This window comes from Chrysochloris asiatica, unplaced genomic scaffold (assembly GCF_000296735.1).
Source record: "Chrysochloris asiatica unplaced genomic scaffold, ChrAsi1.0 scaffold00005, whole genome shotgun sequence".
In the NCBI taxonomy this organism is placed as follows: Eukaryota; Metazoa; Chordata; class Mammalia; order Afrosoricida; family Chrysochloridae; genus Chrysochloris; species Chrysochloris asiatica.
This window is the reverse complement of record NW_006408523.1, coordinates 10,298,737-10,315,126: the sequence shown is the minus strand read 5'-3', so window position 1 is coordinate 10,315,126 and position 16,390 is coordinate 10,298,737. Positions and strand designations below refer to the sequence as shown.

Sequence of the window (16,390 nt, the reverse complement as noted above, 5' to 3'; positions counted from 1 at the left end):
AAGAATCTATGTTTCCCACCAGCTCAAGTGCCGCCTGTGGTCCCGGGACAGCATTCTGAGGAGCACTGGCCTAGCACGTGTCCGTCTAATTTTCCTAACCAAATACCTAGACTTTGGCCAGCCACTTGGTTCTGATAAAGGGGGAAAAGGCACTGAATATGTACTGTGTGGTGCCCATATCTGTTTACACATATATGGAATTTTCATTTTGAAAATTTTAAATCACTGTTCAAAATCTACAAGACATACAGGACAGACTGTGGCTAACACCTAACAGCAGAAGCTGACTCATAGTTGACCTCTCCTGTTTCACTGGGTCACATGTCACACTTTCAGGCTCTCCAAAATCCAAAATGGCCAAAGAACTGAGGAACAGGAACAAGACTCACGGCAGCTGTCGGCAATTCAGTGCACTGTGCAGAGAGTAGCTAATTTAAGCATAAAGTTTTGTTATTTATTTTACACAAAGGAGGCCACCAACATTTGCCATAAATTCTTCTAAACTCTTGAGGAAGGCCATCTTCTGCTTCCGATCCAGGGTGGGAGGAGTGCTGCTGGCCGTGAGCTTGTTGAAGGCATCGGCTAATCGCTGGTAAATAACTGGATCTTGTTGACTTGACAGTAATGTTTCAACCAGTTCAGAATATTCAGCCTATTGAAGAGAGAATGTATCAATAAAAAAAAAATCTTCCTTAGAATGTCAAATAAACACAATGTATCAGTTACTAAAGCTGACCTTGACAACTCCTTTTAGCAGCTAACACAGAAAGTTTACTACCTGTAGGCACCAGGCCAGCCTTTCCCATGCATCTCCTTGTTTAACATGGACAATGCTGTGAAGTAGAACTATTTACATCCCTGTTTTACAGGTTAGCGCTGTGACACACTGAAGTAATGGAGTCACGATCACAGTGCAAGAATCCACGCAGTTTCACTCCAGGGCCCACATGATTAATGATTTTGTGGGGTTGCTTTTTCTGTTTTCAAAACACGTTATTCATTTGGCATTTCATATATAACTAATGTCGCAAATGCCTTTCCGTTTTTTCCCAGGGCTTTTATAGAGACGTCTTGTCAACACAGTTCTGCACATAGCAGTCTCATAAACGCGGCAGGAGTTGTTGGGGAGGAGGCAGCACCGTGGGAGGACCGTGTTTCTCTCCGTCTTTTCTCAGGTGGAAGGCAGCCGAGCACTCAGAAGGGCTGTACACTGGAACTCTAACCCAGCGGCTCTTGAGGAAGGGCAGGAAAAGGACCTGAATACATAAAGAACTAGGGGAGGGGGCACAGTGTACCTTTAATACCTCCCATAGTAAAGTAGGGAGGGGGTACATGTGGGTTAAGGGAAACTCAACCAAGGCAGCTAGCCCTCTTATTGTGGGGTACAAACCAAACGCTGGGCTAGCATTATTTATTAGCTTATTGTGAGCACCATCGTACACCAAAGTGGTACAACCAAGTGTTAATCACATTTGAAAAATGGAAGGTACACCACTCTAACCCTGTATGCATATGCCTGGAGACAGGGTGGCTGCCCTATTCAGGGGCTAGGCCTGCTCACAGGAAACCAAGTCTGACCTAGGATCATTGCCCTATTTCAAAGACATGGCATGCCTCTGAGATCAGAACAGGGAGGTACCATTGCAGCCATTCCCAAGTTCGCATTCTCTCTCCTCAATGCCCTCGCTGTATAAACGCGCTTGTCTGTTGTTTCTAAAATGGCTACTAGAATGCGCTGGATTATCACGTAGAGACATTAAGTCTACCTTCCTAGTAAGTAACGAGGAAACCAAATGGCAGAGAGGTCACAGACCTAGAGAGAGGGTGCCATCTACAGATGGCATATCTCCAGAGCAAAGAGCAAGAGATGGAAGGCCTGGAGCATCTTCAGTTTAGGGTGCAGATGTGTAAGATGACTGTAGAAAGGGGCTCTTTAAGTAGTATGACAGCCTGCCCCCAAATCTTATCATTGTTTAAAACTGGAAATAAAATCCAATCCTGAGTGCCGGTCACCTGGTAGTATACAAAAATTCCAGCGCTTCTCTACCAGTTGGTCGCTGGGCAGTACTAAGTGGACGAGTGCCAGTAATGTGAAGTTAATGTAAGTGATGACCCAACAGGATTCTTCTCACACACACGTGACCGGCACTGTTCTAACTGGAATAAGGAGGGGACAAAGAAGCCAGGAAAACCTCTTTCTGTTACCTTGAGCTTCCAATCAGTGAGTGTGTCAGTCCTCTAAAAGGCTCAAGGAAACAAATAAAATAATGTATTGTTTCTTTCAACTAGCTAGTCTCCTCCTAGTTTGGGTGTACTCATCTTACCTCCCTTCCAAAACCACTGTAAGACAACTGAACAGAACACATGCGTCTATGAATCATTCATCTTCAAGGTCCTGGTTCCTAGTACAGTTCCTTATGGACAAGCTTTGGGGCAATGATTATCCCCAACACTGTGAAGGTTCTTAACGGCAGAAAAGGGAAAGTCAGTGGCTATTAACAGCCAGATAGCTTGTCACATAAGCTTTAGAAAATCTAGAGCTAATGAGGAAGCTAAGAAATACTACCTCACTGAAATAAGAGGGAGCTTCAGAAAGTTTGTGGAAAACTGCATTCCATATTCCCACAAACTTTCTGATGTCCCTCAAAGAATAAGCCATGAATCCTGGAAGGATTATCTGAACAGTCTTTGCAGTACTGAATCAGAAGAGTCACCACAGTACCTGGTGCAAACAGACTAGTGTGTAGAATGCTTCCCCCGCTGCAGTTGTCATCTCGGTGTTGTGCTTTTGCAAAACCAGCATATCAAAAACCAGCTGAAGTGACAAAACAAAATTTGTTAAGTTTCTTAGTAGGAATAAATAACCCTCAACACACGCACACACCCGACTCTGAAGAGACTGATGGCGGTCATTCTTATTAACTCAATTTGAAAAGTAAAGAAAGACTTGCCCAGACTCCAGGAATATTTTAGAGGTTACCACTTGCTGAGGTATACTGAATAATTAAGCTATCAAATGCCTTGTTAGAGTTACCACATCCAGAATCCAAAATGAAGGTGGATGAGAAAAATGTACCCAGGATGTTTATCTCCAGGGAAATAAAATCAGTGAACAGAAAGCCATAATTTCTCCTGTGTGCACTACCACATTTGAAGGAAAGGAAAAATGATGTGCGCTTTGGATATTTATCACAGCAGACAGTTTGCCACGTGTCACCTAAACATCTTACCTTAAGAAAGTGCCGTGTCGCCAGAAAAAGTGGTGAGTCCGTTTCTTGTGCTTTCGCACACTGTTCAGCTAGTGGTGTCAAGGCCTCCAGGCAAAGCTGGCAAACCTCTGAACTCATTCTGATCAGAAAGGTCAAAGAACAAACCAGACTGGGTCTACTTGGTATAAAGACCAAAACGTTAAAATGAGTATACTAGTGTGCAGTATGTCTTGAACGTTTTTGCTAACTATTTTGGGAGTGGTGTTGTTGTTATGTGCTGTGGAGTTGGTTCCGACTCATTGCAACCCTGTACAGGGTTTCCGAGGCTGTAAATCTTTACGGGAGCAGAAAGCCTCATCTTTCTTCCGCGGAGCAGCTGGTAGTTTCGAACTGCTGACCTTGAGGTTAGCAGCCTGATTCATAACCACTACGCTACCAGAGCTCCGTATTTGAGGATCAGGCCTGGTGATTTCTACATTGTTTCTACTTACGGTACAATAACTAGCAAAAAGCTGGTAACAGTGTGTGATATTACTCACTGGGGCCCTTGATGAAGGAACGCCATTGGGACCAGGGGTTTAAATGCTTCTAGAATCAGCAGGTGGCAAACTTACCAAAAATGGTAAAATAGAACAAACAGAGATTTAGCACAGCTATGGCTATGGCATCATTTTGATAAGCAAAACTGAATCACACACACAAAAATAAAAACCCAAATTTAAAAAACTTTTCTTTAGGCAAAACCTTTCCCCACAAGTGACAAAGGATATGATGTCATTCCTAGTTCTAGGGAGTACATCAGACTTTTAAACAGATCTTCAGGAAGCTGTGGTATTTTTTCAGGAAATATCTCACAGATAAATGTGATTAATTTGTAGTACTGATTACAAAGGGTTGGAAACTGAAACAGAAGTAATAAAAATGTAAACACTTATGAGTACTTGTTTTATTTTCATTATTACAGTAAAATAAGTGACAAGCTTCTAAGCACAATTTCTTTAAAATATTATGAGACAGAAAGCATGAATATCTAATTAAATGTAAAAGTAAGCTGAAACACAAGAAGTTTGTTGGTAACTAATATGAAAGAAGAAACAAACTTTCTGGACCAGTAATAAAAGCTACGGAAGGTTCTAGACATTCTGTTTATCTTGAAAAAGTAAGAGGCAGTGAATACTATAATTATTAAATGACCTGGTAGCAAAACCCTTGTAAATGTATTTATTTCCATTAAAGTACAATATAAAAATATAAGAAAGAGATATAAACTGTTAAAACTACACACAGAGCTTTCAAAAATGATTTTCTAATTGGATAGCTCTAAAGAACTGCGGTGAAAGTAGGTAATCTAGAGTTCAGTTGTCTTTAAGAAAACATGTATCTACTGACTTGATAAAAAAACAAGAAGCCATCACAGTAACAGGCCCGAAGAGCAAATCAAAATGCCATTTCCTAAACGACTGCTTCCTATTGGCTCCTGCACAAACACTTAGCTGAGGTGTGTCCTTAGACCTTTCCCATAGTCAGAGACACTTCAAGGAACATGGAAATGGAACCGCCCTCGGACTCTTTGTACACTCTGCTTCCTCTAGCTCTCCTCCTCCCTCACTCCTCACACACAAATACATCCCTATAAATATGCACACTCCCCTCCTCCATCCATGTCCTTGTCACCACCGTCTCTCCCGCTATGACAACTCATGGTAAAAGAGTTAGAAAAAGTGCTGGGTCACCACCCCTGACCTCAATACAGACTGGGGAAATCAAGTCACAATGTGCAGCAAGAATTTGCAAAACGCTCACAAGTTTTCCTAGTCTTTGTCTTCATACGGTCCCATGTCCATGTGCTGTAGCTTGGAAAGGCCTTCCTTTGTGTAATCCCCAATTTAAGAACGATGTTCAAGAAGTAGCAGAAAAACGCCTCAACATGTCAATGACTCTACTCGCTTAATGACAAGTAAGGGGCGAGTGAAAACTGCTAACCGCAGAATTCAGTTTGTTGAAGGATCTTTTGTAGAATTCCCTGATGGTCACTGTCGCCTCAGCGAGCACAGGAAATCTAGATCAGGAATGATGATTACGGAGAGTCCATATCACTGAGCTGCACGCAAGTGTGAGTGGCAGGTAATAGTAGAAGAACCCAACATTTTTAACTTTATGTGTAACTCAATAGATCAAACAAACAATAAAAACTCACAAAAAACAACTTTGTTGCCACCGAGTCGACCCTGCCTCATACCAACCCCAGACAGGGTTTCCATGGCTGTGAATCCTTCCAGGAGCAGCTGCATCTTTCTCCCACAGAGACACTGCTGGGCTTGAGCTCTTTGTCAGTAGCCGAATGCTTAATTAGTATGGCACTTCACTCAACAGATACAATTAAACAAGAGGTATAGTCAAGCCTAAAATGTCCTTAAATTCAAACACATATAGTTTAATATCCACATTTGCTCTAATTACCTTCAAAAGATCTTGTGACATCAAAGGTAGGATTAGGTTGACTCCATACAAGACAACATCAGCTGCAGACACAGATCTGTTTGCTGCTTGACCTGGTTCATGTCCTCTAAACACTTCATCTATTAAAATCAAAAGAATGAAGTCCTATAGTTTAACATCAGTAAATCCTGAAAGTGAATAGACTCTACCCCTGTTGTTGCTGTTGATAAATGCTGTCAAGGCGATTCCAACTCAATACGACCCTGAACAAGGTTTCCAAGCTGTGCCTATCCTACAGCGATACACAAGACCTCCATTCTATCCTTATGAAAGTGAAAACAAACCCAGCATGAAAGCTACAACAAAATCACTAGTGGATAATTAAGAATTCATATAACTATTTCTCAGTTTCATCGTTTTATACAAGGGGGTTTCAAAAAGCTCATGGAAAAATGGAATTAAAAAGCTCTGGAATTTTTCCATGAACTTTTTGGAGATCCTCTCATAGTTATCTTTTTAAGGCATTCTGTGCACTTGATGTAAATGGCAGGGAGACTTCTTCTGATGAATTTTCAATAGTAGGTTTTAAAAACATGTCACCTTTATTAACCCTAATTGGTTTCCTGGTCAAGAACCTTTGTGCCAAATTATAAGGGCTATTCCTTTATGGGTGGTATAATTGCCGGTGATCTTGGGTAAACTGTATAGAAAGTATGCCACACAAAAGAAGTCCTCAGGGAAAGCGTCTCAATACAGGTCCTGAAAAGGAACCAGGGAGGAGGGTTGACTTCCCAAAGAAACCTTAAGGACAAGAGGAAGGGAACAGACGATAAAGTGGTGAGGATCACCATCACCTGAGCTCTACATGCTTGGGACTAAACAACTCCTCACTTAAAGGACTGCAGAATATTCTGAAAACGTAGACATCTCCTTTCTATTACTATAAGCTAACCCAACTATAAGTTGGGACTGATCTGCTATAGTACTTTTTAACAGGTTTGGAACATCTTTAATCCTGAAAATCATCATGCTATACTTTTCAGATTCAATAGTACACTAGAACCATCTAGAGAAACTTAACCTCAGGCCTTGACACCTCTGGGAAGTCTATGCAAGAGTTTCCAAGAGTCTATCAACCACTGTGAGTTGGTTTAATGTATACTTTTAAAGGGACTAGAAAAGCTCATATTTTAAAGTTCTAGAAGTTTCCGAAATTAATGAGGAAAGCAGGAGGGCTCCAGAGTGAGAAATGCTGACCAGAAGGAATCAGAAATCCTGAAATGACACTTGGATGAGAGGATGGGCCTAGAAACACAGTGGCAGTTAAGGCTTTGGTCTAGAATGAATCCCAAGGGCAAGTGTAGAGAGTGTTTTTCAGATTACTTAACTCAAGTGCCCCTAGCTAACTGCTAAGGACAGCGGAGCTTTTAGGCTATGTATTTGACAGTAACTACGCGTAGTGGTTACAAATCGGGCTGTGAACCGCAAGGTCAGCAGTTCGAAACTACCAGCTGTTCCGCGGAAGAAAGATGAGGCGTTCTGCTCCTGTAAAGATTTACAGCCTTGGAAACCCTGTACAGGGTCACTATGAGTCAGAACCGACTCCACGGCACCCAGCCAGACCACCACCATAGGAGAAACATTAAGAAAACTGCTTTTCAGTGAACGAGGAAAATGAATCAATGAAAGAAACAAAAAGACTAATCACAAGCATTGGGGGGAATAAGTAAAGTGGGATATTTAGCACCCAACTTGAAGGAAGAAGTCAAAAGCATCTCCCTACCATGCAAACTTGCACGACATTATGAAAGAAAAGTCTACACATGATGAATTTTTTTTTCTTACAAAATAAGCTCCACTTTGTTTAAGACAAGACACGCAGTGGGGTAAAAGCGGAGTGAAGGAAAACCATGAGAGTAAGTCAAAAAGTGTTACTACAAAATAACAGAAACCTTCATTTTAAAAAAGCTGAGTGTGAGGTGTTGTTTCTTAACAAATGCAGTGTTTCCCATGAGCCTACACTTTCTCTGAGAGTTCTGTGTTCTTCCATTTATGCCAGGTCGATATGGTAGTTCTGGCATCCTCGAGGGGCTCAAACCACGATCCTTTTTGAGTTTTTGGAATCAAAAGAAGTCTGAGAGGAAGCTGTGAGCTAAGTCCAACCATGTTCAATAGACTCCTGTGAACCCAGGTGGAGACCTGGCTGGCCAGCAGTGTGGCAAGACCTGGGGACTCCTGGGCCCAGAGTCAGTGACATAGCCACAGAGGACTAGAGTGGAGAGTGAAGTGTCCAGCTGATAAGAAGAGAGGGCATATGCGTAAGAACACCCACACTTGCATATATTACCCATTTAACCTGGCTTCAGTGACTGGATGATCAGAGCTCAACTAGAAGAAGAAAGAAGAGGAAAAAAAGAGTAATCTGATACAATTTGATGAACTTGACCTACGCCTATGGATACAGTAGCTCAAAAGAGGGAACAAATCTTTACAGTAAGGATCATTCCCACCCCCTCCATACACAGAGTAGACAGGGATGGGCAACTTGGACATTGGCTACCCAAAGTAGGGGGGCTACAAAGGGAAGAAGTGACTGGCTTACATGCTTTCAAGAGGGAGCCTAGATCCAGAGGGCCTGAAGGAAGGTAGAATCTCCACTGAGTAGTATCTAATCTGTCTGGGTGGGACTGATGAAAGGAGATGCGGATAGGTCTCTTGTGATACAATAGTGAATAATTGCTATCAGGACTGACTGTGAGGGTTGTAAATGTAAAGGTAGACATTTTATAGCAAGGAGGGGAGTGATTGACTGTGCAGTCTAGGAGCGGAGGTCCCTGGGACCATCAAGGGAGAAGAGCAGAGAGTGGGAACCTACCCATAGACGCAGTGATGCCAGAGATAGAGGCAGAGACAATGATGTGGAGAGTTGGAGCGGCTGGGGACTCTAGACCCAGAGATGGAGAGGGGCTATGTGCTGACGACCAAGGGGCAGGCTTGCAGGGTACACCCTTTGGTTGGTTGATGATGCATGGAGGGGATTGTAACCATGGCCATGAAACGATATACGATAGGATGAATGCAAAGCTAATGTTCTCCCACGTAAATGATCACACAATTCACAATAAACATTAAAAAAAAAAAATTAGTCTGAGGGGCAAAATCAGGGCTGTGGGGTAGACGGGGTAAAGTTTCTCAATGAAGTTCTCATAGGACAACCCTTGTTAACCTTGAAGTATGAGCAGGTACATTGTTGTGATTTTAAAAAAGCAATTCCTTGGTACAGCTTTCCTGGCTCTTTCCTCACCAGTGCACTTTGTAATTTACTTAAAATTTATAAAAAGCTCCTGTGATTGTCCTGCATCCTTTAAGAAAATCTGCCAATGTTATTCCTTTGGAATTTAAAAAAAAAGTAGCTATATTCTTCCAAACTGGCCCAACAGATTCCCACAGAACTCATTGTTTGATCTCTGGATCTCTGGGTAAATCCAAGACTTGCTCCTGGTTATAGTTCATTCCATAAATCACATTCATTAGCTTCAATCTTGTTTAGAACCCAGATGGAAAGATCTTGTTGAGTTAGTGGAGGTCAAGATATCTACATAAAATGGAAAGTGCCAAGTCATGTGAGATCCCAACTTCAGTACCTGTCACATCAGGCTAATTCTACTGTTTTCTCCTACCAGTTTCTGGACTTAAGCCACAGTTTCTTCACACTTTTAGGCTGATTCTTTTTCCTCTCTGGGCTCATCTGTGAGGTCTTCCTGACTTTCCTTGAAATACATGATCCATCTAAAAACTGACATTGTATGTGGGGCAGCATTGCTTTAAAACTGTTGCAAAACCTCAATGATTTGGAAAGATGTCCACTTGAGTTTTGGTTAAAAAAAAGTTTTTTCAAATGTTTGATAGTAACCCTGAACTCATAATAACTGTTTTCTTGTGGCATACACACATACAAACACACAAAAATCATTTTTTTGAAGGCACCCTAGAAGACTCAGACAAGTGTGTTACAGAAAGAAATGGTCTGCAGCATCCACTAATCAGAGACAAGTTTAAACAGATTTTGTGTGGAACCCTAATAGCAATACTTTTCTACTTACCCTCATATGTATGTGTGCGTATATTCATATATATGCAAATAAATAAACATAAGGAGTCTTGGTGTGGCACTATAGGATAAGCACTGGCTGCAAAGTTGGTTTGAACTGCAAGGATGGCAGTTTAAACTTACCAGCCACTCTTTGAAAACCATATACAGGTTACTATGAGTTGGAACCGACTCAACAGCATTTAACAACAACTATATATACTTGGTTTCAATTACAATTAGATTCTTGCCTGTAATAACAGCTATCTTTCACCTAATTGGCATCAGGCACTACACCAGGCACCAAAGATGCTTTATGAACATTCCTTAAAACACATGAAAAGTATTTGCTCTCATGTCCCTTTTACCAGTTAGTAAAGACCAAGTGGGGTCAATGCCTTCCCCAAGGTCATGCTGTTGGTGAGCCACTGGGCTTGGTCTTCAAAGCACAACCTACCAATCCCAAGTTTAGTTCTTCCCACCTCAACAGTGTTCCAAGCTGTACTCCATGAAGCACTCTGGGTTTTTGGAGTGGCCACCTCAGAGGATGAGGAGGATGACTAGTCATCCAAAGCATCACCGTGAAGAGTGTGGCCTCTGGAGCCATCTGCTGGGATCGGAATCCCCATTCTGCAACATACTCATCAACTAACTGTGGCCAAGTTACTTAACCTCTCTGTGTTTGTTTCGTCTACAAAATGAGTGCAGGAATGACAGCTATTTCTTGCCATTGTGATAGGTATGAACAAAACATTTCATAAAAGCTCACCAAATGGAAAATGTTACCACTGTTATTGTTGATAGGATAGTGAAGATGGAAGATGGAAAGTCTTTTTCTAAAAATCTTTTAGAGGCACCCTCACTTCAGCCAAAACCACTTATCGATTATGAATTGTTTCATGAGGTATCGCTTAAAGAAAGCATTCCTTTGCTTTCTTACTTTTTCTTTTAAAAGCAATTACAATAGACTAGACCATACCTGTATCACTAAAATCGATGAATTCTTTTGACAGGAGGTTAGTAAGCAGCTCCATAATGAGAAGCAGGTCTTGGTACTGTTCTTCCTCGGCTGTAACATCTATTCTTTGTCGCCCTAAATTATTCTTAGAATATACTTGTAACAACGTAAGACAAGCTTCATATAAGTTCATAGCTTTGGACTGTAAAAAAAAAAAAAAGCACATAAGTTATGCTACTAGGTTCTACCGCAGTTACTTTAATACTTATTTAAAATTATGACAAAATGTTAACAATAAGGAAAATGTGTATGTTAAAGTTATAAAGTTGTATTTAAAATATCAGCGTTGTCTGACAATAAAAGTTGACATTCACTTTGTGTTCATTTGATAATACACTAGGTCAGACGGTAAGATGCTGACAAGAGAACTGCTTCACTTCTGTCATCCAACTTAGATAATGTTTACTAAGAATATTCAGCAGGAATGTTAAATATCATAATACATTTCAACTGGCCTTCCCACTCATTAATGCATCTGTGACTATAATATTCATAAAATATAACCTTACTTTGGGGTAGGTTCATCAATCTAGCAAAAAAGAAATTACAAATCAATAACCCAGAGTAAAGGATTTAGGATAAGATATATGCTAATCTGCTAATAAACAGAAATAAAGAAGCTTTGAAAAGTTAGTGGACATAGAAAATAACCCTTTCCTGTAACTATAGGAGAATTTATTGTGGTTTAACATCTGATTTATGAACTAAAGGTATAAACTACAATTAAAAATGTTAAGCATTAGGGTTATAAAATTCTCCTCTAAAATCTGCTTGTGTAATCAAATATTCCTTACTAGTATGACTTTGATTATACTGATTTTTAACATATTTTTTACGGTGAGATTTGCATTCATTCAGTATGCCTTTCTCTGAGCTATTAGTTCTTTCTAAAAGTCTTTTTCTAAAAATCTTTTAGAGGCATCAAAATATTTTTAAAAAATAATATCCACTACATTTAAAGTATTTATTATTTTATCATAGCTTTCAGTTTTTTAACTCCTAAAGCAATAAAGCTAGAAAGTGATTACCTCTCCAAGATAGCATATTTGTTTATGTGCAACTTCAACAAAAACTTCTATGATGAGATTTACAGTCTCTGGAGTGTTTTTGTAAACTTCCATCAGCCCGATACAATTGGTGAGGAAGTCCATCAGGAAGTTAAACAAGATTGCGACATTGTCAATCTGGGTGGCCTCAGCAATGCCACAGAGAGCCTCCAATGTGGCGGTGATCTCCTGCTTCACTTCTTCCTGCTGACACATCTGCTGAAAGTTTTCTTGATTTATCACTCTCAAGAATCGCTGCTGAAGTGGTTGAAGAACCTGTAATGAAACAGCACAGTTTCTAAAACTTGGTTAAAAATTCACTTTCCAAATTATCTAATTGTTGGAGGCAGGTCAAGTAAGAATATAAAGAAACTGTGAACCAAACCTTACAATCCCAATTTTGAGGATCATCCTAACTTCTGGCATACACAACTACATGACATACAAATTCCTTAATACAAAAAAATGACACACAAATGTGCCATTCGGACAACTCAGTCCCTCTGCTGGACCTCTTCCCAAAAGCTTAACCAAAGTAGATAGATAAGACAGATGATAGACAGACAGACAGACCGACCAAAGGTCAAAGAACGAAGCCCCTACAACAGGAGTCTGCAAACTTGTTCCATATGGAGCTAGACAGTAAATACTTTGCCATACAGTATCTGTATCAACTATTCAACTGGTTTTCCTTTCATGGAAGCGACTCTACAGCAGTTAACAACAACTCCTCCTGGTACAACTAGTCAGACAATCAGTCCTGCTCTGGGTGTACAAGTGAGTACTCACACTCATGATGATAATGTCTTATTCTATTTAGAGCTGTCCATTTTGATAAGACAATTGTTTAAACTATAAACAGATGGCCTAGTTTCCCCCTGATGCTAAAATCACACAAGAATGCTCAATTCTTTTTCTGTGCTCTGCCTCCCCAACACTTTGGAGCATTCCAGTCATAAAGATGACAGGCTAGCAACCTACATACATGGTAACTCCTGGTTCCCAATTTAAAGCTTATTTTATAGGGCAACGTGCCCATGTTAACTTGCGTCTCCCTATTCAAGACAGGGGAGTATTTCATTGGTTCTTAATGGAGGCTTGATATGTCAGTTCAGTCTCTTAGCTGAGGAAAGGAACTGCAGTATCACTATAATGACAAAATGAGGGGAAATGTTCCTGAACAACAAAGCTCTTGATCATCTTCAACATCATCATATAGGCAAGCCCAGACAAATTATAAGATAAGACCTGCAAAGTGATCAGCTCCAACCAATTCCTTGTTGATTTTGTTGTCAGGAGCCATTGAGTCAATTCAGACTCATAGCAACCCTATGCACAACAGAAAACAACAATGCCTGATCCTACACCATCAATGTTTGAGCCTAAACCTATCCATTAGGAGAGCAAAACCATCCGAAAGGCTATGCTATTTTACAAGTTTGTCTCCTAGACTATTTGATGGCAATACAGAGACAGCGCATCTACAACAGGGTTATCCAAGAGGGTGCAGTCAAAGAGAGGGAACTCTTACCTCTGTCCAATACTGCTGTTTGGTTTCTGTGTCCATATGGGCAAAACCTCCTAAAACAAGAGCCTTCATCAATGTCCTCTGCACAGGACTTGACAAGAAATTAAGAGGTGGGCTTCGTCTTGCAAACTGTTTAGCTAAATTCCACCAGTTTTCACACTGAATTACTAAGTTTGCCCTGCAGACAGAAATCACAAGACATAAGATTTATTACTTACATTTTATGTACTCTAACAAAACAAAAATGGAAGGTGACTGAATTTAATTAATGTTTTTAAAGCACCAAACAGTAAACTTGGTATATAGACTTTTAATCAAACAGACTTGTACTTTTAAACACCACTAATTGGTACGATTCCTGGAATGGCGCTGTAGGATCACCACTGGACTGCAAACCACAAGGTCAGCAGTTCAAATCCACCACCTGTTCCTCAGAAACCCTATGCAGGGTTGCTATGAGTCAGAACCGCATTGACGCACTTTTAGCATCAACAGCAGCAGTTGTATGGTATGTAAAACTCATTGAATTTCTCTTACTCATCAAATTCCAGAATTATATAATTAGAACAATAAGACTAATCACAATAGCCCTAAAGTTCAGGGAGAGAAGGAAACCATGATTAAATGAGACCGCCCACATAAAGTTCCTAGCAAATTATACGAATTCAATAAACAACAGTCACCACCAATAATATATATTCAGAAAACACTTGGAGGCTTTGTTAAAGAAAGCACTACCGATTTTTACTTTGGAACATTAAATAACAGCTTTTCTCGTTAAATGAGGAAAATACTAATGGGGTGGCTAAAAAAAAAAAAAATGAGAGTATTCTGTACGAAAGTGTTTTCAAAAATATAAAAAATGACAGAAAAAAAAAATTATGTGTTACTCAAGATGCCGGCTATCTATAGTTGAGTCACTTCAATCCTCAACTAGAACAGGTTCCAGGTGAAAGCACCATTCGCATGTATGACAAGAGTGTAAAAAAAGCTTTTTAAAACAAAATTCAGGGTCTATCTTAGGACAATATAATGCTTTATCAGGTGAAGTACGTTAGCACAAATGGGCGCAAATATGCACGCACACACACACGCGCACACACACATACAATCAGCTTGTTTACCTTTCTCTTCTTTCCACCAAAGTCACAAGTAACTGTACAGTGTCACTTGCGAGGTCCTGCTCACTACTCCACACGGAGAGGTTACTGATGACTTTTTGTAAGAGGTAGCCAATAATCCACTGAGAGCCCTCAGTATCTGCTCCAAATGCTGTACTGAATGGTACACTTATCTTAAGAGAGAAAACACATTTTTAAGGTCAGAAAGATAAATCAACTTTAAAAAGCCAAAATGAAATGATCATCTTATTCTGAAGAATTGCTTACAATCTTACAAATATATTCATTTCCTTAAGTCCGAAAAAAGACCCTTAACTCACTAGTATTCTCTAATGTGATTTCCCTGTCAACTGTGACTATTCTGGTATTATTAACACACCCACATACTATTTACAACAAATACAAAGAACATAAATTAAGCCATTCTTGAACTATAATCTGCGTTTTAACATTGCTTAAAATAAATGGAATCTAATGATATATTCCATAAATAAATAACATCATGAAAAACTCAGGAAAGACTGAGGTTGTCAAAGACTTCAATCTGCTTGATCTACAGTCAACACTCATGGAAGCAGCAGTCAAGAAATCAATTAGGCATATCTGCTGTAAAGGACTTCTTTAAAGGGTTCAAGAGAAAAGATACCAGTTTGAGGACTAAGGTACACCAAGCCATGGTATTTTCATAACCTCATATGCATGTGGAAGTTGGATAATGAATAAGGAAGACCATAAAAGAATTGATGCATTTGAGTTATGGTGTTAGAGAAGAATACTGAAAATGCCATGGGTTGCCAGAAGAACAAACAAATCTGTATTGGAAGACGTACAACCAAAATTCTTCTTACATGCCAGGATGTCAAGACTTCACCTCTCACACTTTCAGACACGCTTATCAGGAGAGGCCAGTCCCTGGAGAAGGATATCATGCTTGGTAAAGTGGAGGGTCAGGGGAAAAGAGGAAGACCCCCAACAAGATGGACAGTGGCCCCAGCAATGAGCCTAAGCGTCAACAACAACTGTGGGAATGACACAAGAATAAGCAGTGTTTCATTCTGTTGTATACAGGGTTCACGGTACATAACAACAATGACAATGACAATATATTATAAGAAAAGTTGTTGTGAGGAACAAACAAGATGGCGGATCGGGTACCTGTGCAGTGAGAAGCTCTGTCAGCAACAACACAGAATACCGGGACCAAGCAGGCTCGGGGGATGGTGCCAGAACTCTGAGCCACATATAAAGGAATATTTAGAAAATGATTATAAAATGTATCAAAACACTGTACAATGGAGTTAAGAAAAATAAGGAAGAAGTCAGGAAAGCGGTGCAGGAACAATTAAATAAAATAGATACAACATTGGAAATAATTTAAAACCTATAGAAAGAGGTCCAAACGATTCATAATAGAATATCAGAAATGGACAATACACTGAAAAGGCAAAGGAGTAGAATTGAAGAGATGGAAACAAGAACTAGTGAGCTAGAAGATAAATCTCTCAACAGTACTAAGATAGAAGAACAAATACAAAAAAGGATATACAAATCTGAAGAAGGCCCAAGATTCATGTTGGACAACATGAAGAGGAATAACTTATGAATTATCGACATTCCGGAACAGGAAAATTCACACAAGTCCACAGAAGAGATAGTTGAAGAGCTTCTGGAAGACAATTTCCCTAACACCCTGAAAAGCGAAAACATAAGCATTCAAGCTCAATGAACACCAGGAAGGGTAGACCCTAAAAGACAATCACCAAGACATATAATAATCAAGCTCTCCAAAATCAAAGATAAGGACAGAATCCTGAAAGCAGCTAGGGAAAAGAGAAATGGTAACATACAAAGGCAAGCAAATCAGATTAAGCTTGGATCTCTCAACAGAAACCATGCAGGCAAGAAGGCAATGGGGAGACATATATAAAACAACCCTGAA

The 16,390-nt window shown here is 40.0% G+C and overlaps 1 protein-coding gene across 1 annotated transcript in view; it reads right to left on the bottom strand.

The window, feature by feature from the left end:
* Positions 1-454: 454 nt before the first annotated feature.
* XPO4 (exportin 4) overlaps positions 455-16,390 on the bottom strand; it is a 127,061-nt gene continuing 111,125 nt past the window's right edge. The window contains exons 15-23 of the mRNA XM_006831964.1: positions 14,455-14,624; positions 13,334-13,508; positions 11,785-12,078; positions 10,718-10,898; positions 5,670-5,788; positions 3,971-4,110; positions 3,231-3,348; positions 2,723-2,815; positions 455-652 (exon numbers count right to left, since the gene is read on the bottom strand). Of these exons, the coding sequence (XP_006832027.1) occupies positions 455-652; positions 2,723-2,815; positions 3,231-3,348; positions 3,971-4,110; positions 5,670-5,788; positions 10,718-10,898; positions 11,785-12,078; positions 13,334-13,508; positions 14,455-14,624 (1,488 nt within the window). The remainder of the gene's footprint in view (positions 653-2,722; positions 2,816-3,230; positions 3,349-3,970; positions 4,111-5,669; positions 5,789-10,717; positions 10,899-11,784; positions 12,079-13,333; positions 13,509-14,454; positions 14,625-16,390) is intronic.